This window comes from Pongo pygmaeus, chromosome 10 (assembly GCF_028885625.2).
Source record: "Pongo pygmaeus isolate AG05252 chromosome 10, NHGRI_mPonPyg2-v2.0_pri, whole genome shotgun sequence".
Classification (NCBI taxonomy): Eukaryota; Metazoa; Chordata; class Mammalia; order Primates; family Hominidae; genus Pongo; species Pongo pygmaeus.
In genome coordinates this window covers 78,397,619-78,423,673 of record NC_072383.2, presented here as the reverse complement: position 1 = coordinate 78,423,673, position 26,055 = coordinate 78,397,619, and the positions used below count along the sequence as shown (strand labels likewise).

At 35.7% G+C, this 26,055-nt stretch overlaps 1 protein-coding gene across 2 annotated transcripts in view; it reads right to left on the bottom strand.

Annotated features, from left to right (window-relative positions):
* The window catches only part of OTOGL (otogelin like), a 289,364-nt gene that overhangs the window by 13,854 nt on the left and 249,455 nt on the right, over window positions 1–26,055 (bottom strand). For both annotated transcript variants that reach the window (XM_054443471.1, XM_054443472.1), the window contains 9 exons: window positions 15,562–15,703; window positions 14,464–14,649; window positions 12,036–12,248; window positions 11,464–11,568; window positions 11,086–11,193; window positions 9,638–9,739; window positions 9,212–9,316; window positions 9,087–9,127; window positions 1,359–1,422 (listed from right to left, as the gene is read on the bottom strand). In XM_054443471.1, coding sequence (XP_054299446.1) covers window positions 1,359–1,422; window positions 9,087–9,127; window positions 9,212–9,316; window positions 9,638–9,739; window positions 11,086–11,193; window positions 11,464–11,568; window positions 12,036–12,248; window positions 14,464–14,649; window positions 15,562–15,703 — 1,066 coding nt within the window. The remainder of the gene's footprint in view (window positions 1–1,358; window positions 1,423–9,086; window positions 9,128–9,211; window positions 9,317–9,637; window positions 9,740–11,085; window positions 11,194–11,463; window positions 11,569–12,035; window positions 12,249–14,463; window positions 14,650–15,561; window positions 15,704–26,055) is intronic.

The following is a 26,055-nucleotide window of genomic DNA, read 5'->3' as shown; positions in this document are numbered from 1 at the left end:
CAGAAGTTTGAGACCAGCTGGGAAACATAGCAAGACCGCATTTCCAACAACAACAACAAAAAAGCTGGGTATGGTGGTACACGTCTGTAATACAAGCTACTCAGGCAGTTAAGGCAGAAGGATAGCTTGAGCCCAGAAGTTTGAGGCTGCAGTGGGCTAGGATGGGGCCACTATATTCCAGCCTGGGTAACAGAGCAACTCTGTCTTAATAAAAATACATTAATAATAATAATACTAACATAATGGGCATAACTTCATACTTTTTAGATGCCTATATTTTTAAATTAAATGTAGACATATATATATTTTTATTATTATTATACTTTAAGTTTTAGGGTACATGTGCACAATGTGCAGGTTAATTACATATGTATGCATGTGCCATGCTAGTGTGCTGCACCCATTAACTCATCATTTAGCATCAGGTATATCGCCTAATGCTATCCCTCCCCCCTCCCCCCATCCCACAACAGTCCCCAGAGTGTGATGTTCCCCTTCCTGTGTCCATATGTTCTCATTGTTCAATTCCCACCTATGAGTGAGAACATGCGGTGTTTCGTTTTTTGTCCTTGTGATAGTTAACTGAGAATGATGATTTCCAATTTCATCCATGTCCCTACAAAGGACATGAACTCATCATTTTTTATGGCTGCATAGTATTCCATGGTGTATATGTGCCACATTTTCTTAATACAGTCTATCATCGTTGGACATTTGGGTTGGTTCCAAGTCTTTGCTATTGTGAATAGTGCCACAATAAACATACGTGTGCATGTGTCTTTATAGCAGCATGATTTATGGTCCTTTGGGTATATACCCAATAATGGGATGGCTGGGTCAAATGGTATTTCTAGTTCTAGATCCCTGAGGAATCGCCACACTGACTTCCACAAGGGTTGAACTAGTTTACAGTCCCACCAACAGTGTAAAAGTGTTCCTATTTCTCCACATCCTCTCCAGCACCTGTTGTTTCCTGACTTTTCAATGATTGCCATTCTAACTGGTGTGAGATGGTATCTCATTGTGGTTTTGATTTGCATTTCTCTGATGGCCAGTGATGATGAGCATATTTTCATGTGAAATGTAGACATATTAAAAAGAGCCTAATGCCAACTTTAAAATTCTCTGAGGCCTCTGAAAATATATTTATATTTCTGTTCTGTTATTCAGTTCTCAGAACATTTAGAGATATTACAAAAGAAGAAATTGAAACATAATAACACATTTTTATACTCAAATACTGGCAAATGGCTTAAAATGTATGTGTCTCAAAAATGAGATTTTTAACTTATTAATAGTGAAAAACAGATACTAATGATATTCATTTATAATTTAAAAGTTACAAAAGACATATTTACCACAGAGATACTGTATGCATCCACAATCACTCTGGAAGTTATGGTCTATTGCAGTAAATTCTCCCTATTGAAAATATACTACTATTACTTATCATTTAGCTTATTATATTATTATATTACATATATATAAAACAATTGATATATATTTATATATATACACACATACATACTCAGTGATAACATCCAATAAGCCCCTTATCACACAGCCAGACACTTTAAAATCATATTGTTTGATTCTGAGCTTCTGTAGGGCAATCAAAGACAACATTTGCCAACCTTAGGAACTTTGCTTCATGAAAATGTTCTTGATCTGCTCTACCAAGGCAGCCTAGGGTTCTGATGTCTGCATCTGCACAAGGCTGCTATAGTATATACATCAGCAACACAATGAGTATAGTATAGTGGTTAATAGCACAGTCTTAGGAATGGAACTCCCTTTGCCCCAATCCTGGCTCCATAACTTACTAACTTTTTGATTTAGGGCACATTACTTAACCAATCTGCTCCTCACTTCCCTCATCTGCAATATGGGGATAATAATACTGCCTGCCTCTTAGGATTGTTGAGAGAAATAAATGGATCAATATATGTAAAGAGTTTAGAATAGGACTGACACACAGAAAGTGCTATAGAGCGTTTTGCTGTTAGCACATGGTTACTATGACAGATGCTCAAACTTTGCCCTATCAGGACTGACAGAGATTCTTCCCACCAAATACAGGACCAGGCTTAAAGTTTCAAGAATTGTATTTAAAGCATCGACTTTTCCTGGATGCATTTAATTTTCATATGACATCAGTAATAAAATGAATTTTATTCTTGACACAAATAAATTATTCCAATACATTCACATAAAAGGCATTTTTCCTCATAAGCTAATAATGTCTTGCTTTTTATAGTGCCTTGTAAGTTGTAAAGTAGTTTTATGGACATTAATTCATTTGATATTTTAGGACTTTAGTCATTAGACAATTCCAATGGGACTGGAAATAAATGTTAGAATAATGGAGTTAAAAATAATAATAAATCGAATTCTTCCAGTGCATGACTACTCCACAGACTTTAAAAAGATGGTATTAGGCTCACACTAACTCTTTTAGGTAACATAGGTACCTGTTTTTTAATAGTTAAAGCCATAATGTTAACTGCTTCCTCGAGCTTAGGCTTAAATCTTCTATCCTTCTCTTCTATGCTCATTTCCTTTCAGATCTTATCCACATATTCAATTATGCTTTTATTCTAAGTCGCCAATTTGACCAAAAGGAAATACCTCTTTAACTGCGCTACCAATCCTAAATACTTACCTGAAAAAATGAGGTAATTTTTACTCCCAAATGAACATCTCTCTCCTGTAAAGTCTGCAGCAAAATCACTTTAGGCTGCTTCCACTTTGGGCTATTATGAAGAGTGCTGCTATGAACATTCAAGTATAAGTTTTTATGTGGACATATGTTTTCATTTCTCATCAGTACATATTTAAGAGTGAAATTGTTGTGTTATATAATAACTCCATGTTTACCTTTCTGAGTAATAGCCAAGGTGTTTTCCAAAGCAGCTGCACCATTTTACACTGCCACCAGTAGTGTATAAGGGTTTCCATTTCTCCACAGCCTTGTAAATGTGTTATTTTTTGTCTTTTTAGTGAGTTAATATAATGGGTTAATATACATGGAGAGTTATTTATATTCGGGCAAGATGTGAAGTGGTATCTCACTATAGTTCTGATTTGTATTTAAATGATACTTAACGATATTAAGCATCTTCTCATGTGCTGTTGGTCATCTTGGATAAATGTCCAAGATAAATACCCAAATGTTGACATTTGGATAAATGTCAAGGTATATCCATACAATGGATTATTATTAACAACAAAAGGACTGAAGTAGTGACACATGCAGCAACATGGATTAACCTTGAAAATATTATGCTAAGTAAAAAGAGCCAGACACAAAAGACCACATATTATACAATTCTCTTTACAGGAAATACCAAGAACAGAAATACACGGAGAGACAGAAAGTAGAGTAGAGATTTCTGAGGGCTGGAGAGTTTGGAGAGAAATGAGGAATGACTACTATAGGTACAGGGTTTCTTTTTGGATTGATGAAATTCTTCTAAAATTGATCGTGTTGATGGTTGTGCAACTCAGTGAATATACTAAAAGCCATTGAACTGTACACTTTAAATGGATGTATTGTATGTTATGTGAATTTATTTCAATAAAGTTATTATTTTAAAAAATTGCAAAGGCCTAACACACTTTTCAGGTTGAAACACATTTGTCTATGTGAACAAACTAACGTGATATTTTTAAAAATCACCTTAGTCACTGAAACAAACATTAGCCACTATTCAGAGTGAGTACTCAGGAACAATGAGTCAGATAAATGCTTGTGTAAAGCCACGAATGTTAAAACTAAATCATCATGGATGAAGGGTTATGTATATTTGGGTAAGATGTTCAAGGATATTAAAGCTACTAGTTATGTTCTGTGTGTCTAGCACAATGCTAATAATATAAAAGTCATTTAAAAATGCTTGGAATAGTGAATGTCAAAATATGATTCATAATTAATATTCAGACATTGAGGGTTGAGTTGGAAATAAGCTAGATGGGCCAGCATCTAGCACAAATGCTGGGGAGGGAAAACACAAGAAAAGAGAAAGTAGAGACTGGTAGAAATCCACTAGGAAAAAAAAAAAAAAACAGAGCTAAGGTCACAACCAAACCAAGGTTAATGAATGAACATAGAGACTGCTACTCCAAAAAGCTTCAAAGCGTCTAGAACACAGGAAGTATAAAATCCCATAGGAGGAAAGGCTAGGTTTTTCTTGTTACATTGGAAGTTATTGAAATGACTCAAGAAGCTATTTTGCCTTTTCCAGGCCAAAAAAACAAAAGGAGCTCTGAATGAGGCTGGTTACAAGTCAAATACCAGGACCTCTACTCTCAGCTGCTCCACTGGCCATTGTAATGTTTGTCCAAGGGCCTAGTAATCTTGGATTCTTGGTGTGCAAGACTTGAAACCTTAAAGTTTTTAAATCAATTTCTCTCTCTCTCTTTCTCTCTCTTCCCTCTCCCCCACCCCCAACACATTTGTTCAACTTATTACAAAAGGCCAAAGTCTTTCATTTTGCCCTCCTAAATTCACACCAACCTCACAATACCAAAGGTGTTCATTCGTAAATGGCTATACCAGTCTCTTTGATGATCTCCTGCCCTCTAATGTTTTAGTGCTCATATCCTGCTATGCACAAATAGAAACATCTCCCTCAAACACCATTTTCATCATGATTTTCATCCTATACAGGACTCTTTCCATCTCCTATCATATAAAATTTGCACAGAGTTCCTCAGGGTAGGATTGTTTTTTCAAGTTTCTGGCATGATGACTGCCCATAACTTATCTTCAACAAATTTTGGTTGAATAAATACATGAAAATAATAATTGAATAAATAAAATCTGAATTCCTCAGCCTCGCCTTTAAAGCTTTCTTGGCCATGTACAGTGGCTCACACCTGTAATGCTAGAACTTTGGGAAGCCAAGGCGGGGGAATCACTTGAGCCTAGGAGTTCAATGATGCTATGATTGTGCCACTGCATTTCAGTCTAAGCAACAGAGCCAGACTCTGTCTCTAGAAAATAAAAATAAAAAATAAAACCCTCCCCAAATATACCAATTTGTATAGATTTTTATATCTCATTCTTCCTTCAGTTAGCTCTTTCTCTAGGTGAGAAAGAGAGTTTTATGGTTATTATTTTTCAACATACTTCTATTACCTCATAGCTTTGTGAATTTACTTCTGTTTCTATTAGCCCCTGTCTGAAATAGTTCAACTGCTTTCATCCATTATTGTTAACCTATCACATTCTTCCAAGCTTTTCTTGATGGTTGCCATCTCTGGAAACTTCTTCATAATGATCTCTATAATGTGATTAACATTCTGAGCATCATGTTTAATTTGTAATCAAATATAACAAAATAATTTAAGAAATTAAGTTTTAATGTGCTCCCCAAATTTTATTGTTAAGATATCTATACTACTTAAATTGCTCTACAGATTCAATGCAACCTTGTCAAAATTCCAGTGACATTTTTTACAGAGATAGATAAAACAATCCTCAAATTTGCTTGAAACCACAAAAGACACCAAATAGCCAAAGCAATCTTGAGCAAAAAGAACACAGCTGGCAGCATCATGTTACCTGACTTCAAAATGTACTACAAAGCTACAGTATTCAAAACAGCATGGTACCAGCATAAAAACAGACACATAGACCAATAAAACCGAATAGAGAATCCAGAAATCAATCCATGAATTATGGCCAATTAATTTTTGACAAAGTTACCAAGAACAAACAATAGGAAAAGGATAGTCTATTCAATAAATGATGTTGGAACAATTGCATGTCCACATGCAGACAAATTATATTAGACCCTTATCTCACACAACATACAAAAATTAACTCCAAGGGGATTAAAGACTTAACTGTAATTCTTGAAACTATAAAACCACTAGAACAAAATATAGAGGAAAAGCTCCAGGATATTGGTCTCAGCAAAGATTTTTTTGGCTGTAAACCCAAATGTAGAGACAACAAAAGAAAAATGGACAAATGGGAGTATAGCAAGCTAATAAGCTTCTGCACAGCAAAAGGAAACAATCAACAGAGTGAAGAGAAAACCTACAGAGTGAGAGACTATATTTGCAGACTATACATCAAATAATGGGTTAATATGCAAAATATATAAAGAATTCAAACAACTCAATATCAAGAAAAACAAATAAGCTGATTTTTAAAATGGGCAAAGGGCCTGAATAGGCATTTTACAAAAGAAAACATAAATGGCCAAGAAGTATATTTTAACTTGCTTAATATTAGTAATCAGGGAAATGCAAATTAAATCCATAATGAAATATCACCTCATACCTGTTAGAATGGTCATTATCAAGAAGACAAAAGATAGCAAGTGTTTGTGAAGATGCAGAAAAGGAAACCCTGCATGCTGTTGGTGGGAATGTAAATTAGCACAGTCATTATGAGAAACAGTATATATGTTCCTCAAAAAATTAAAAATAGATTTACTATATGATCCAGCAATTCCACTACTGGGTATATATCCAAAACAAATAAAATCACTATATTGTAGAGATATCTGCACTCCCATGTTTACTGCAGCACTATTCACAATAGCCAAGATATGGAATCAACCCAAGTGTCCACTAAAGGATGAATGGATAAAGAAAATGTGGTATATATACACAATGCAATACCATACAGCCTTGAAAAAGAAGAAAGTCCTGTCATTTGAGACAACATGGATGAACCTGGAGGACATTATGTTAAATGGAATAAGCCAAGCCCAGAAAGACAAATATCACATAATCTCATTTATATGCAGAATCTAAAAAAGTTGAACTCACAGAAGGTAGGGAGTATAATGGTAGTTACCAGGGCTGAGGGTGGGGGAGTAGGGTTTGAGGACATGTTGGCCAAAGGATGCAAAATTTCAGTTAGATAGGAGAAATAAGTTCAAGAGATCTATTATAAAACATAATGACAATCATTAGTAACAATGTGTTGTATTTTTAAAAATTGTTAAGATAATAGATTCTGTGTTCTCATCACAAAAAAATGATGTTGTGAGGTAATGCATGTGTTAATTAACTCAATTTAGCTATTCCATAACGTATACATATTTTGAATTAACATGTTGTACATAATAAATATATACAATATTTGTCCATTTTAAAAAATAAATAAATAAAAAATAAAATTAAACACAATGATTGTATAACGCTTCTAGTTTGCCTTTAGAAAACCTGTGTGTCCCAGCCAGGCGCGGTGGCTCACGCCTGTAATCCCAGCATTTTGGGAGTCCAAGGCGGGCAGATCACGAGGTAAGGAGATTGAAACCATCCTGGCCAACAGGGTGAAACCCCGTCTCTACTAAAACACAAAAAATTAGCTGGGCGTGGTGGCGCAGGCCTGTAGTCCCAGCTACTCAGGAGGCTGAGGCAGGGGAATCACTTGAAGCCGGGAGGCAGAGGTTGCAGTGAGCAGAGATCACACCACTGCACTCCAGCCTGGTGACAGAGCAAGACAAGAAGGAAAGGAGAGTGAGAGGGAGAGAGAGGAGAGAGAGGGAAAGAGCGAGAGGGGGGAGGGGGAGAGAGGGCGAGAAAGGGGGAGAGAGGGAGAGAAGGGGGGAGAGGGGGAGAGAGGGGGAGAGAGGGGGGAGAGAGGGGAGAGAGGGGGAGTGGGGGGGAGAGAGGGGGAGTGAGAAGGAGAGAGAGAGTGAGAGAAACAAACCAACCTATGTGTCCCAGAAAAAAGACAGAAAGTAGAAAAGAGCTAGGTCAGACTTGTAAAGGGAAAAAAAATTAAGAAATTTAAGTTTTAATGTATCAAAAAAAACTAATACTTATAACTAACACTGATTGAGCCCTTCCTATATGTCAGACACTAAGCATTTAAATTATATTAATTTATTTACTGCCTAAGTGAGCCACAGCTAGAGAAAGGTAGAAACAAGGCAGTCTCACATTCTTTCATTCTTGTTTCAAGTTGTGCCTTGGCTACATTTTCTAAAGGAAATAAAGAGTTAAGGCAAAGTAGAAAGAATAAGGAATATGCAAATATACACACACAAAAAGCAATCCTTTGTTAGAATCTTGAAAATCTTAGTCAATAATTTATTCCCTTAGACCTCATAAAATGAGCTAAAGTGCTGACTTGGTAAAGATTCAATAAGGTAGTATACTGAATGTTATGTAACTGTGAAGGACTAGAGAAATACATGGCATCATAATTCTACTCTTGTGTAGATGTATATACAGTGTACACACAAAATAATCAAATGAGAGAATTATTATGAAAGTTATTTGTAAAGTTTAAACATTCTCTGTAAACCATAGATGAAAGCATCAAAGCAAATGTTGGATTAATGCTTTTTAAATAAAACAGTGTCATCCTAGGAAGGGTTCTTTTACTTTAAAAAGTACCTCATTCATTCTTCATACTATAGCTTTGAAGTGGAGATTCTGAATGAATTCTCTAAGTGTACACATTGTTTGAGAAGGAAAAGAAAAGTAAAATGTCTTTGTGAAACAAAACGTCTTCTCTAATAAATAGCGCCAGGAATATATTGTCTTTCTCAAGCCTTATCGGCATATCATGAAGATAAATAGTTAAAGAAAACAGACTTGTAAAGTACCACAGGATACATTTAAGGATTAAATAAGTGACACCAGAGTTATACTAGTTATTTCTAAAAATTAAATATTTGAGATTTCTATAAGGTTTACATGTTCGCAGATAACGCTTAAGAAGAAACAGGCTGTTCCATGTTTATATCCCCTTCTCCTCTACAACAGAGGCATTATTAGCTCACTTTCTTAAAGAATCATTAGAAACACCACTCAATATTAAGATAATTTTTTTCAATATTTTGCTTCATTTTAATACAGGGAACTGAAGTAGATGTAAGATTAGCAGATTCTATCAGCAGTTAAAAAATAATGTATTGTACTTTCCTATCTCAACTAAAATATAACTTATTGACTATTTCCTAATATCAGAGCACATTATTTTAGTCTACTTTAGTACAATTTAATGTGGGTAATTTAATTAACTCTAAGAAGAATTTAGAAATGAGAGAGATAAAGGAAGAATAAACAGATTTAAATAAATATGACAAGTCAATCAAAATATGTGTCCTTACCACTTCACAAGTTGGCATAACAAGGTTTTCACAGTTACATTCTAAAAGGGAAAAATCAACATATTTACACTGATCAAAATAATTAACTTATTATAATGAAACCTTAAAATATGAAAATTAGTTACCACAGTGCCATGTTGGGCAACATTGACCAAATACATTTTCTTTCACAAGATTCATATCTTCTGCACAGTTGAGTAATGGCATAGGACAAAGGTTTGGCTCACATACTAAAAAGAAAAATTACATGGGTAAACATGAATTTTGTAGAGTTGCCATTTCTCATTACCTACCATTTAGTTCACTGCCATTACAGTAATGCATGGATTCATATTTCCCAAGTGCTACCTCTCCCACCACCAGATTGCCATGTGTTGGTGAAGATAAAACAATTGACATATAAACAGGTACAAAAAGAGTACTGGTGCTAGGATAGCTCATCAAGTGAAAAACTTTGAAAAAGGCTCTGATGTAACAGCCAACTAAGATGCACCAGGCTTCTTAAACATTGGACACACCTAAATATTTTAGAATAGTTAATATACACTTACCACAGTAATACTGAGGACAACAGAAGTGTGTGCTATTAAGATCTACTGTGAGAAATTCCCCATCATGACATAGTGGAACAGGTTTGGTGCAAGATTCACAAACTAAGGTAAAACAAGAAGCCAAAGATCACAGCTGAGCTAAAAACCATGAATTATAATATGAGTTTAAATTACCATACATAAATCAAATCAATTTTGTTTAAGAAAATAGTAAAAGAAACATGAGGTATATTTCCTTATTTGGCCATAAAAACAATAATACTGTCTGAGTATATTGCCTTATGCTTTCCAAGCACAGTGACATATAGAACACCATCTTACCAGAAAGGTAGAGCATTGAGCATTCAGATTTCCTAGGTAATTTGTTCTCATTAGAATCAAAATGTCACTTGTTTATTTATTATATTTGTGTTTTCTTAATTCACTATCATTGATTACTCTCATTTAGGGATGAAAATGTAGTAGGCATTTGTTCTTTCGGGCTGCTTCAGCATGCCCTCCCACCTTTGATAACTACTCTCTGAATGGCCTTGAGGAAATGCACCACCCACACATTTTTGAGTGACTATCTTTAAAGGTGCCTCACATCACCAGGCCACTCTGTAGAAACAACCCACATAGGAGTAATCAGAATCCCTTTGGATGGAATTTGAGTCATATACAGAGACACATCAACTGAAGAAAAAAATAAAGTTTGCTCAATCATTAGTGACTTCTACCTAGAGCAGCTGGTTTCTTTCCTTCCTGGGGCTTGACTGTTCTGCTTCATTTTGATCCTACTTCCCCAGATCCTTCCAATAACAGGTTGTGCTAAAGCTAGCCAGAATCAATCAGTTTTACCACTTGCAGTCAATGAATCTTAACTGATGCAAAGAAACTGTTTCAATTACTTCTGAAACCTACATTAATAACCAAGCAATCTTGGATATAATGATTCATTTGAAAAAAAAATTAGAGATTTCTTCATATTTCAATATTCAGTTCACCAGGCAGAATATTTAGCTCCAGTCATTTTCCAGTCACCCTTTGTTTCTGCCATTCTTTTTTGAGATCATCATACCTCAAACATGATATATAGGACATGAAGTTTTAAAGACATCCTATAAAGTCTTAGCAGAGCCCATTATTCAAGTTGGTTCTTCAAGGAAAGCCAGTGCTAAATTTTTCTTCGAAAAAATTAGGTATTGGCCTTATTTAAAAAGCTTGATTTAAATATCTTGGTCATATTTGGACTGATGTATATAGTTTTTGTTGATGGGGGAAGGTATTTATTATGATTGTCTAGTCATTTAAAATGTCATACTTTCTTTACAACACTTCTCATTCAGTTGAATTCTTATAACATCAGAATATTGCTTACCATCAGTCTCATAAGATTCACATCAAGTAAGAGATTTTTTTCCTAGATCTTTTCTGTTCTTCCAAGAAATTATCTCTACAATACTCACCACAAAAAGGGGAAAAACAACAAGGTTCTTCCTGTTGAACTTGAATCATGAATTGGTCTTCTCTGCATTCTGGTGTTGAAATACTGGGGCATTTCAATGGGTCACATTCTGCAGAAACACAATTACATTAGAAAATTTGTATAGCATAATAAAAAAAGACATAGTGTTTACCTCTCTTTGAATTTAGTAATAAATAACTTATTTTAAAGTTCTTAATCATATATATATACATATATATGAAAAATATATACCAGGTTTAAAAAATTAGCAAGACAAGTCCACAATCTTTTATAATAAATCATTGTCTTGGAGACACAAAGAATGAGAATCTAATTCACTGTTCTGAATGAATAATGAACCTCTATATTGATTACTTACCACATTTGTACTGTGGACAGCAAGAAAGAGGACTGTGGCCAACAATCAATTTTTGACCATTTGTACATGTTGGGATGGTAGTTTCACACAAAGTCGTGTCACATCCTATAAATAAGAAAAACTGCTAAAATATTAGTGAACACAACTAAAATCTGCCAACTCAAAGCAGGGAAATGACTGCCAACTCAAGGCAGGAAACTCAAAGAGGGGAAATGACTCTCATTATGCATGTTTTTACACTGCAGTTAACCCATTCAGCTAACAAAGTGGGCCATATATGAAAATGTAGCAGCTTTGATGTTTTTCTATTATTGTCTTTCACCCTTGATTCATACATCAAAGATTTCCAGATCTTTCCTCTTCTCGTGTTTTGTTGAGTGTTATTAACTGTGAATAGCCAGAGTTTTTCATGTGTATTCAACAGAATTGTAATGAAACAAAACTTGCTTTGAGAAAATGACATTTATGGCCCTTTTTTTAAAATACAAAGCATTATATATGCTCTGCTTTTTCACAAAGAATATCAGCATATTTTGTGGAATCAATTGACTATAAGGCTTCTGCATACATACCACAAACTTCCTTTGAACAGCAGGTCCATTTATCAATGATGCCCATGACAACTTCAGCTTCTCGTTCACAAACTGGCGTGGGCTCTTCATCACAGTCAGGTTCTATAGGAATAACGCTTCCATTCTCCAAACATTTGTATAGAGCGCATTCATCAATGCCCCCATTCCAAATCTCCCCAGCAGTGCGGGGTTGGTCTTCACTATCAGTGCATGCTTAAAAAGATCAACAATATTATAACACTCAAAACCTGGGCACTAAAATAAATCATGCCACCATGTTTTGGTTTCAGACTGTGACGTGGCCCAGTGACATAGACGATGTGTCACAAGTCTATTGTTTTCTCAGATTTCTCTTTCATCACCACTAACTTACATTTTTCTTTAATGAAAGTTTATACTTAGTCCACAGAAAATATTTTTTTCCTGGTCAGATGCAGTGGCTCGTGCCTATAATCCCAGCACTTTGGGAAGCTGAGGAGGGAGGACTGCTTCAGGCCAGGAGTTTGAGACCAGCCTGGGCAACAGAGTAAGACCTTGTCTCTACCAAAAAGAAAACTAATTAGCGAAGTGTAGTGGCATGCCTGTAGTCCCAGCTACTCAGGAAGCTAAGGTGGGAGGATCACTGGAGGCCCAGAGTTTGAGGTCTCAGTGAGCTATGACCACTGTACTTAAGCCTGTGCAACAGAGTAGATCCTGTCTCAAAAAAAAAAAAAAAAAAAAAAGAAAGAAAGAAAAGAAAAAAGTAAAAGAAAGAAAAAGTTTCTTTCCTTTTATAACCATCTGTAAATCTGTGTGTCTTCTTCTATAAATGATCTATTATTTTTGACACATTTTAAGTCCTGTTAATATAATTTATTTAGCCTAATCAAATTCAATAATATAAATTTAAATTAGTTCGAAAATAGTAACTGTTAAAAATGAGTGGGATTAGAAAACAAGGTAGTCCCTATCTCATATAACATTTATATCATATGAAAATTCAAAATATTTCTGCTTTAAAATCTAAAAGTAAAAAGTAGGCAATCAGGCAAAATATTATGTAGTGACTATTATTTTTAACTAAAAGTTTTATTTTATGATAAATATGACCATCTAGTAGTTCTTTTAAGGAATAATAATGATAAATGTAGTTATTGACCATATCCCCAGCCTCCAATGAACTCTTATCCTATTTACTATCAAACCAAATCTCATAGATCTCTAAAGAACAAATATAAGCACACGTGTATATTCTCGAAGTCTTCCACAGATACTTCCTATACTGGCAAACACTAGCTTGTTTCTGAAACTATATATGCATTTCACTTCTCCTTGCCTTTTTCTTTAATTATTAGTCAATTCATTTTCTTTTGACCATAATGAAGAGGCCTATGACTGACAATTCCCGTGCTGCAATCATCTCAATTTTGCACTTTTTCATCTGCCACCACCATGGAGACAATGCATCAAAATAACATTGTTTGAAAATATAAATACTAGATATGTTCCTCCAGTATCTTAGTCCATTTTGTGTTGCTCTAAGAGAATACCTGAAAATGGATAGTTTATAAAGAAAAGAGGTTCATTTAGTCACACTTCTGCTGGCTGGGAAGTTCAAGGGGCATGGCACCAGCATCTACTTAGCTTCCAGTGAGGGTTTTTCTCCTGCCTTGTACTATGGCAGAAGGTCAAAGGAGAAGTGGACAGATGTGAAGAGGAATCAAATATGAGGAGGAAACTCCCTTTATAACAATCTGTACTTTAGGGAAAGATTCCATTTCTGCTAGAACTAATCTAGTCTCACAAGAGCAATAACTCACTCACAACCTTGAGAAGGCATTAATCTATTGATGAGGGCAGTGGTCCCATGATCCAGACACCTCCCACTAGGCCACACCTCCCAGCACTGCCACATGGGGGATCAAACCTCAACATGAGTTTTGGTGGGAACAAACCACATCCAAATCATAGTACCCAGATAATAGTACCATCTGCCATTTCTTACATGCTTACTTTCTCAAGGCACCATGTTAAATGCAAAATGCTTTTTACTAAATTATGTAGCCCCACACTAACCTTATAAGTACTATTATTTTCCTCACTTTCCAGATGCATAACCTGAGACTCATAGGAGTAAAAGTGAACCACTAATACATGAATTAACTTAAATTTGAGTTCAGTCCATAATCCACACTCTTAATTCTTGATTTCCCATGCTTTTTCTCAGTTACTATGGGCAGATATAAAGATTAAAACACATTACCACTGAAGCTTTTATAACAATTAACTTCTCTTGAAATCATATTGAAATCAAACTACAAACTCATTTCCTTTCCAACACTTAGGCTGTCTTTGATGAACCTTTGTTAGCACATCTCTGCAATATCTAAAAAACGTTTTTGTTTGTTTGCCGGATCCCTGAGAAGTCATTTTGTACTTTGTGTCTTACCACACTCTTTCTCTGGAATGCACTGGGTTGAATGTGGCCTGTGAAGAATAGTTCCATCTTTGCACACACAGTCTTCTCTTAAGTTCAGACAGGAAGAGTGTCCATAGAACCATTGGTTCAGGCATGTTCTGGCTTCACAAGGTCGCACACAGGGTTGATATTCCTTCCCCTCTGGGCAACTCAGGGCTTTGAAGAATAGGAGACAAAATTTGCTAATGATAAAAGTAACCTATTTAAATTCTAGTAAAAGAAAGAAATGTCAGATTTCTTTTAGAAAATATATTTTGCAAATTTTAGTTTCTTCAAAGTCCATTTTTCATTTACTCTGTAACCATAAATCAGAAACAAAGGCATCAATGTGTTTGTTTTTTGCATTTTTTGTAATTTTTAAACATTTTCTAAGGGTCTGCTAGGATTAGCTGTTATGGTAGGAAACGCTTATCAGATGTATAACGAATAAATATCACCAACAGGCAGCCCAAGTCTGGTTGGCATAAATATACAATCAACTATTATGAAATTATTGCTTTGTGCAGTAAGAGATAACAGTCTACTCAGAATTATAAACGAAATACACTTTCAGTATATAACTCAACCAAATCATAAAAAAGAAAAATGCTGTATATTTAGGTTTGATCCTTCACTGTCAAAAGAAATTACTATTGCTGAGCAGTTTATAAATGATGTTTTAGAAAATCCTTGTGGATTGTCAATGATTGTAAAAAGTCATACTATTAAAAATTAAATACTCAGATGGTGGGGTTATAAATTGGTACAATCTCAGTGGAGAACAATTTGACAGTGTCTAGTGAAATTGGAGATGACACACGTTCCCAATGAATCAGCAATGCCCCTCTTGAATAGTGATTACCTCTCAGGTTAAAGAGAGGGAAGGGCTGGAGAAGGCACACAGGGAGCTTCATGTGTGACTGTTTTATTTCTGAAATCAAGTGATGTAACTTGTGTTTGTCATAGCTTCTTCTGTGCATTTTATGCTTACTAAATTAGTTCATGATAAAAAAGAAAAAGGAAAGAAGTGATTGCAAAAGTGAAATTTATTTATGATTGAAAAATATTATTCAGTTAACAGTTACTTACAGCAGTAATCAGGTGTTCTCCACTGAATACAGATATCAAATTTGTTGCACAGAGCCACATATGCAGAAAGTGCATCACATTCATAGTTCCAAAAATAGGTATAATTGATCCACATCTTTTCACAAAAGTCTTCCGGTGAAACCTAGAGAAACATTTTGCCTTGAAATAAGTTATATTGTTTTATTTCTCTGAAAGCCCTAAGCTAGACTAAGATTATTTGGAGACTCAAAGGGTAGCAAGTTAATATTCATTATACTTCATCATAGACTTTACATTTTCAAAAATTCTTAATATTAAACATCACTCTAAACACATTTAAATAAGACAAATACCATCTGCACTAATCTACACAAATCTTTCTTATAAAGATGGAAAAGAAAACAGAGTATGTGGAGCCAAGCAAAAATTTATTTCTAATATCCACTGTGGGCTACAATTGCATTTTCCATATACTGAATAAGAGTTTGAACAATTATAGATTAAATTGGAAGCTCACAAAGCATTCTCTAATGGTATACAGCATTGCTTATTAAATAAAGTTATAAATGCTTCTCAAAACTTTTATTAATATTCAATATTAGTTACATAATTTATAAAAATTTGGCACACCTCAATTTAATTACTGATTTTTTTCCTATATATGTTCCATTTTGATCTAGAGACACCTGAAATATAAATAATGTAGCATGTGACAATATTTATTCCATTTTTCTCTCAACTCATTATTCAACAGGCACATACTAAGTATCTAAATTCAGATGCCAAATTCTGATACAGGCCAAAGTATCCGATAAAAATAGTATTTTTTCACAGTCCATCTATTTTCCTTCAGGGTCTGTATAACCGTATCGGCGATATTGGCTTCGTCCTGGTCCTAGCATGATTTCTCTTACACTCCAACTCATGGGAACTACAACAAATATTCCTCCTAAACAATAACCCCAACTTCATGCCACTGCTAGGACTCCTCCTGGCAGCAGCGGGCAAATCAGCCCACTATAAAAACCAATGGCTTGGGAGGCTGAGGCGGGCGGATCACGAGGTCAAGAGATTGACACCATCCTGGCCAACATGGTGAAACTCCGTCTCTACTAGAAATACAAAAATTAGCCAGGTGTGGTGGCACGCGCCTGTAATCTCAGCTACTCCAGAGGCTGAGGCAGGAGAATCGCTTGAACCCGGGAGGCAGAGGTTGCAGTGAGCCGAGATCACGCCACTGTGCTCCAGCCTGGCAACAGAGTGAGACTGCATCTCAAACACAAACAAACAAACAAAGCAACAACAACAACAACAACAAACACAATGGCAAGAAAACAGACATATAGGCCTATGGGACACAGAACAGAGACCCAGAAGTAAATCCACACATTTACAGCCAGCCAACTGATTTTTGACAAAGGTGCCAAGAGTACACAATGGGGAAAGAAAAGTATCTCCAATAAATAGTGCTGGGAAAACTGAATATCCACTAGCAGTTGAATGACATTAGATCCTTAATTCACATCATATACAAAAAATCAACTCAAAAGAGACTATAAGACTTAACTGTAGAACCTGAAACTACAAAACCACTAGATGAAAACAGAGGAAAAGCTCTAGGACACTGGTCTGAGCAATAATTTTCTGCATATGAACCCCAAAGTACAGAAAACAAAAGAAAAAATAGACACATGGGATTGCATCAAAATAAAAGTTTCTGCAAAGCAAAGGAAACAATCAATGTAGTAAAGAGACGACCTATAGAATGGGAGAAAATATTTGCAAACTATACATCTAATAATGGGTTAATATCCAAAATACACAAGGAATTCAAACAACTCAATAACAAGAAAACAAATAACCCAATTTAAAAATGGTCAAAGGAACTGAATAGATACCTGTCAAAAAAAGATGTGCAAATGTCCAACAAGTACATGAAAAATGTCTATTATCATTAATCATCAGAAAAGTACAAATTAAAACCACAATGTGCTATTTCCTCACACTCGTTAGAATGGGTATTATCAAAAAGACAAAAAATAATGATCATTGGCGAGGATGTAGGGAAAAGATAACCATTGCACACTGTTGGCGGAATGTAAATTAGTACAGCCATTGTGGAAAACAATACGGAGGTTTCTCAAAAAATTAAAGATAGTAATATTATATAACTGAGCTACCCTACCACTAGGTACATATCCAAAGGAAATGAAATCAGTATGTCACAGAGATGTCTGCACATCCATGTTTACTGCAGCATTATTCACAATAGCCAAAATATAGAATCAACCTACAGGTCTGCCAATGAATGAATGAAGAAAGAAAATTTGGTAAATATACACAATGGAATATTATCTATCCTTTAAAAAGAATGAAATCGTGTAATTTGTGACAACATGAATGAACCCAGAGAACATGATGTTAAGTGAAATAAGCCAGGCACAGGAAGACAAATACTACATGATCTCACTCACATGTGAAAACTAAAAAAGTTGATCTTATAGAATCGAGCAAGGAATTATGGTTACCAGGGACTGAAGTGATGGGAAGATGTTGTTAAAGGGTACAGAATTTCAGTTAGATGGGCAGAAGTCCAAGAGTTCTATTGTACAACATGTTGACTACAATAATATATTATTGAAAAATGCTGAGAGTGGATGTAAAGTGTTATCATCACACAAGTGATAATCACATGAGGTAATGCATTTGTTGATTAGCTAGATTTCATCATTCCACAATGTATATACACTTCAAAACATCACGTTGTACACAGTAAACACATATAATTTTACCTTTCAATATAAAAATAAAATTAAATATTTTTGAAGATGCAGGAAAAAACCCTAAGATTTTACTTTCTTTTCAATGTCCTTTGTGAAATCCTCTGTTTCCAAGCACCTTACTTTGCACAGAATACTTGCTTTAGTCATTAATAGCCTTCTTTTAATCAAATGCAATGAAATTGATATTCTAAACCCTCCGTGATCTCTCAGAAGCCTATATTGTCATTAGCATGTCCACTTGCTTAAAATGTTCTCTCCTTGAACTTCAAAGGTACCGCACTCCATTGTCTTTCTATCTACTTGGTCATTGTTTCTTTTACCTGCCTCTCATTCTGTTTTACTAGATCCCATCCTCAATGATTATGTTCTCTCACTGAAAATGCTCTCCCCAAGCTCATCCATTCCCATGGTTTCTATCACCATTTGGGGCATTTAAACCTTCTTTGTCTTGGTTTCTTCATACGTGAAATAGAGTTAATAGTAACAACTACTACTACTTAAAATTGTTGTGAAAATTAAATGAGCTAATATATGGAAAATGTACAGAAAAAAAACCTGGCATATCCTAAATTATCATTATTTTAAAAATCCATATACTAATAACTCTTCCACCTGATCTCTGGCCTCAACTTATCTCCTCTGAGCTCCCAAATTACACTCCAGAGTTTCTGCTCGATGTTTTTACTCTGATGATGCACATGACTTAATCTGTCCAAAATAAAAAAAAAAATGTATCCCTTCTCTACTTAGCCCACAAAAGCTGATTCTTCTGTATCCTCTGCTTACTTATTAACTGATGAAAACTTTTATCATTTATTGGGTACCTAACTACATATCAGGCACCGTACTATGCATAAGAATAAAGATAAATAAAACAGACCTGTTCTCTGCTTGTGGATCTCAACAACTACAAAAACAAAGCCCATATAAACAGAACCAAAGTCAAAAACCACATGATTATCTCAATAGATGCAGAAAAGGCCTTTGACAAAATTCAACAACCCTTCATGCTAAAAACTTTCAATAAATTAGGTATTGATGGGACGTATCTCAAAATAATAAGAGCTATTTATGACAAACCCACAGCCAATATCATACTGAATGGGCAAAAACTGGAAGCATTCCCTTTGAAAACTGGCACAAGACAGGGATGCCCTCTCTCACCACTTCTATTCAACATAGTGTTGGAAGTTCTGGCCAGGGCAATTAGGCAAGAGAAGGAAATCAAGGGTATTCAATTAGGAAAAGAGGAAGTCAAATTGTCCCTGTTTGCAGATGACATGATAGTATATCTAGAAAACCCCATTGTCTTAGCCCAAAATCTCCTTAAGCTGATAAGCAACTTCAGCAAAGTCTCAGGATACAAAATCAATGTACAAAAATCACAAGCATTCTTATACATCAATAACAGACAAACAGAGAGCCAAATCATGAGTGAACTCCCATTCACAATTGCTTCAAAGAGAATAAAATACCTAGGAATTCAACTTACAAGGGATGTGAAGGACCTCTTCAAGGAGAACTACAAACCACTGCTCAAGGAAATAAAAGAGGATACAAACAAATGGAAGAACATTCCATGCTCATGGGTAGGAAGAATCAATATCATGAAAATGGCCATCCTTCCCAAGGTAATTTACAGATTCAATGCCATCCCCATCAAGTTACCAATGACTTTCTTCACAGAATTGGAAAAAACTACTTTAAAGTTCATATGGAACCAAAAAAGAGCCCGCATCGCCAAGTCAATCCTAAGCCAAAAGAACAAAGCTGGAGGTATCACGCTACCTGACTTCAAACTATACTACAAGGCTACAGTAACCAAAACAGCATGGTACTGGTACCAAAACAGAGATATAGATCAATGGAACAGAACAGAGCCCTCAGAAATAATGCCACATATCTACAACTATTTGATCTTTGACAAACCTGAGAAAAACAAGCAATGGGGAAAGGATTCCCTATTTAATAAATGGTGCTGGGAAAACTGGCTAGCCATATGTAGAAAGCTGAAACTGGATCCCTTCCTTACACCTTATACAAAAATTAGGTCAAGATGGATTAAAGACTTAAATGTTAGACCTAAAACCATAAAAACCCTGGAAGAAAACCTAGGCTTTACCATTCAGGACATAGGCATGGGCAAGGACTTCATGTCTAAAACACCAAAAGCAATGGTAACAAAAGCCAAAATTGACAAATGGGATCTAATTAAACTCAAGAGCTTCTGCACAGCAAAGGAAACTACCATCAGAGTGAACAGGCAACCTACAAAATGGGAGAAAATTTTCGCAACCTACTCATCTGACAAAGGGCTAATATCCAGAATCTACAATGAACTCCAACAAATTTACAAGAAAAAAACAAACAACCCCATCAAAAAGTGGGCGAAGGACATGAACAGACACTTCTCAAAAGAAGACATTTATGCAGCCAAAAAACACATGAAAAAATGCTCACCATCACTGGCCATCAGAGAAATGCAAATCAAAACCACAATCAGATACCATCTCACACCAGTTAGAATGGCAATCACTAACAAGTCAGGAAACAACAGGTGCTGGAGAGGATGTGGAGAAATAGGAACACTTTTACACTGTTGGTGGGACTGTAAACTAGTTCAACCCTTGTGGAAGTCAGTGTGGCAATTCCTCAGGGATCTAGAACTAGAAATTCCATTTGACCCAGCCATCTCATTACTGGGTATATACCCAAAGGACTATAAATCATGCTGCTATAAAGACACATGCACACGTATGTTTATTGCCGCATTATTCACAATAGCAAAGACTTGGAACCAACCCAAATGTCCAACGATGATAGACTGGATTAAGAAAATGTGGCACATATACACCATGGAATACTATGCAGCCATAAAAAATGATGAGTTCACGTCCTTTGTAGGGACATGGATGAAATTGGAAATCATCATTCTCAGTAAACTATCGCAAGAACAAAAAACCAAACACCGCATATTCTCACTCATAGGTGGGAATTGAACAATGAGAACACATGGACACAGGAAGGGGAACATCACACTTCGGGGACTGTTGTGGGGTGGGGGGAGCGGGGAGGGATAGCATTGGGAGATATACCTAATGCTAGATGACGAGTTGGTGGGTGCAGCGCACCAGCATGGCACATGTATACATATGTAACTTACCTGCACGTTGCGCACATGTACCATAGAGCCTAAAGTATAATAATAATAATAATAATAATAAAAGGAAAAAAAAAAAGATGAAGAGAAGCCACCATGCTAAAAAGGACTGAAAGAAAAAAGTACTCCAGAAAAGTATTCCAGCTGGGGAAACAGCAAGAAGAAGAGCCTTTTGGCAGAAAAAACTCTTGGAATATTAAGAGAGCTGAAGGGAGGCAACAATGGTTGGAGCTTAGCAAACAAGAAGAGCGTAGCATAAGACGTGGCTGGAGAAGTAGGTGGGCCAGATTATAGAGGACATTGACAGCCCTGGTAAAAACTTTGGAATGTACTCTAAGTGCAATACAGTGAAGGATTTTAGGTAGAGAAATCGCACATTCTGTTTATAATTTTAAGATATTATTCTGCCTGCTTTGTAGAGATTTGCAAACGAGGATGAAGCTCAGTGGTAGAAGACTACAGTAACCAAAACAGCATGGTACTGGTACCAAAACAGACATATAGTCCAATGGAACAGAACAGAGGACTCAGGAATAATGCCACACATCTACAACCATCTGATCTTTCACAAACCTGACAAAAACAAGCAATGGGGAAATGATTCCCTATTTAATAAATGGTGTTGGGAAAACTGGCTAGCCACATACAGAAAACTGAAACTGGATCTCCGCCTTACACCTTATATAAAAATTAACGCAAGACAGATTAAAGACTTAAATGTAAGACCTAAAACCATAAAAACCCTAGAGGAAAACCTAGGCAATATCATTCATGACAGTCATGGGCAAAGACTTCATGACTAAACCACCAGAAACAATGGCAACAAAAGCCAAAGTTGACAAATGGGATCTAATTAAACTAAACAGCTTCTGCACAGCGAAAGAAACCATCATCAGAGTGAACAGGCAACCTATAGAATGGGAGAAAAATTTTGCAATCTATCCATCTGACAAAGGGCTAATATCCAGACTCTACAAAGAACTTCAACAAATTTACAAGAAAAAAAAACCCCCATCAAAAAGTGGGTGAAGGATAGGAACACACTTCTCAAAAAAAGACATTTGTGTGGCCAACAAACATATGAAACAAAAGTTCAGCATCACTGGTCATTAGAGAAATGCAAAACAAAACCACATGAGATACCATCTCACACCAGTTAGAATGGCAACCATTAAAAAGTCAGGAAACAACAGATGCTGGCGAGGATGTGGAGAAAGAGGAACGTGTTTACACTGTTGGTGAGAGTGTAAATTAGTTCAACTGTTATGGAAGACAGTGTGGCAGTTCCTCAAGGATCTAGAACCAGAAATACCATTTGACCCAGCAATCCCATTACTGGGTATCTACCCAAAGGATTATAAATCATTCTACGTATGTTTATTGCAGCACTGTTCATAATAGAAAGAGTTGGAACCAATCCAAATGCCCATCAATAATAGACTGGATAAAGAAAATGTGGCACATATACACCATGGAATACTATGCAGCCATAACATGTCTTTGCAGGGACATGGATGAAGCTGGAAACCATCATTCTCAGCAAACTAACACAGGAACAGAAAACCACACACCATGTGTTCTCACTCATAAGTGGGAGTTAAACAATAAGGACACAGGGAGGGGAACATCACACACCCCGTTGGGGGGTGGGGGACTAGGGGAGGAAGAACATTAGAAGAAATACCCAATGTAGATGACGGGTTGATGGGTTGTTGGGTGTAGCAAACCACCGTGGCACGTGTATACCTATATAACAAACCTGCACATTCTGCACATATATCCCCGAATATAAAGTATAATTTTTTTTAAAAGAAAGATGTAAGTCAAGAGAAGCATCTATTAAACTGCCTGATGTTCTGTTAAAAAAAAAAATCAAATTATAAAGCTTTGTCATTGGACCAGGCAAGAGATGATGGTTGTCTGTATTCAAATGGTGGTGGGAAGAAATGCATGGATATTGAATATATTTTGGAAGTGGACTCAACATGACTTGGTGATAGCTTGGATGGAACCGATTGAGTATCAACAAGCCATCAAGAATTTCTTTATCTCGATATGTTACCCTGTTTAAGCTAGAAAGTTGAAGTCATCTACAAATGCTCACCCTCCCTTAGCACTAACATCTAATTGGTCTTTAAATCCTGCCCATTCCACATCCCAAATGTCTCCCAAATGCCATCTTTCTTTTCTGAACGTGCCGCTATCCTCACTTGCTTCCCACTGACCAGCAGAGTCCATCATCGTTTTCCCAAAGTAGATTTGCTTTAAAATAATTCAACAGGGGCGGGATGTGGGCAGGAGTGAAGAAGATAGGCAGAAAAAAAGAGGCAATTTTTAAATGATTTTTTAATCTGGATGACGGACACCGAAAAGTTCTTATACTGTTCCCACCACTTTTGTGAATATGTAAACATTACCACAATAAAAGGTTAAAACAAGCAAATAAAAACTACTCAGAGACCTTTTAATTAGCTACCTTACTATATCTGCCTAGCCCATCTTCTTCAGACCTTCATACAGACCTACTGAGCAAATTGTCATGACCCTCCCTTTTTTTTTACTTCTTAACTTTCTTTTTTTTCTTGCAACAGGACTTTAATCAAAGTAACTTTTAGAAGCAGAAGGTAGAGAAAGGGAAACTTTATCTCAAGGTTGATTAGAGTTCAGCCCAAAGAAGTCACTATAAACTCAAAATTTCTTTGAAGTATTTTTTTCAGGTCATGCAAGTTTTACATTCTGGTGCTTAATAGTCTGTGTCTTTTAAATAAAAATAATGTCTTAAGACTTGAGGCTTTGAGAGAAAAAGAACTACATACTGCCTATCTCATGGATTAATGGGCACTTTGATATTGCATTCAATCCCTTAATATCCACATAAGAAATCTGCAGTGAATTGAGGAGATTCGATGCCAAATATCAAGTTCAGCGTGATGGTAATACTGTGTCTTCTCTACCTCTGTTTTGCAATATACAAGAACTATGTGGGTAAAAAGAAAATGCATTTTCCACTATTGTATGGACTGTGCCAGAGTTATCACTGAATCATCATGACCAGAATGCAGCTAAGGATGTTGTCTGAAGACACAGGCTACTGTGTATAGAATCCTCATAAGCTTTGTAAGGGTCTCTTTTAGTTTCTCAAGGAAACACATCTAGAGGCTTTGAGAACTTGAGAGTCTGAAAGTACTAGTAGGTCCTACAGTCAATTATTTTGATCTTATTCTCAAACTTTTTTATAGTATTTTTAATTGGTCACTCTTGAAAAAAATCTGCAAAATAAGCCAATTTTGTGAGTTCTTCTTTACCATTACTGTTAAAATAATCCATTTACATTATTTAGGTTTTACTTTTTATCTTTTCTTTCCATGATGAAAAATTATATTTTCAACTCTGACTGTAAAAATATTATGGCCATGGTCGGGTGTGATGGCTCACACCTGTAATCCCAACACTTTGGGAGGCCAAGGTGGGTGGATCACTTGAGGTCAGGGGTTCGAGACCAGCCTGGCCAACGTGGTGAAACTCCATCTGTATTAAAAAGACAAAAAATTAGCCAGGCATGGTGGCACATGCCTGTAATCCCAGCTACTCAGGAGGCTGAGGCAGGAGAGTCGCTTGAATCTGAGAGGTGGAGGCTGCAGTGAGCCGAGATCACGCCATTGCACTGGATGACATCAGTGCCTGGATGACAGGGTGAGACTCTTCAAAAAATACATATATATAATATATATTTTTATATATAATATATAATATATTATTATATATTACATATTATAATATATTTATATATTATATTTTTATTATACATTATATATTGGTATATAATGTATAATATAAATATAATATATAAATATATTATATATAATGTAAATATATATTTTTATATTATATAATATAACAATATATATTATATAGCCAATACCTTCTTTAAATTGATTTATATCTATGTAGCAGATAAAATGGCAAATTAACTTTCTTTTGTTGAAAGATATTCAAACTATAACACTTAAAAAAATTATAAAAATTTATCCCATCATTGAACAGCCTAAGAAAATATAAAAGCAAGATGTTCATTGTGAAGAGAGTGATGAGTTTAATGAAGATCTTGATGGACAAGCCTGACTTTCCAAATGATTCTAAAACTAGTTCTGAAGAAACCTTTTGAGCCAAGATTACTTGTTATTTATAAAAATAAACAATAAAACAAAATATTCTAATAATTATCCTTAAATTCTGCATGATTGGTTTTTAGATGTTACCCTAGGAATAGTTTTATGTGGTTGTTGATTTAGATTTTCCAACATAAGACACAACATAACTTGGTGCCCATTTACATTTCTACAATAAACAAAACCCACACACTTTAAGTAAGCATTCAGGCTGGAGTGCAATGGCGCGATCTCGGCTCACTGCAGCCTCTGCCTCCCAGGTTCAAGCAATTCTCCTGCCTCAGCCTCCCGAATAACTGGGATTACAGATGTGTGCCACCACACCCAGCTAATTTTTGTATACTGGAAGATTATAAGGGAAAAGTGGAAGCTATCACAGACTAAATGGTATCCTGTGTTGCTT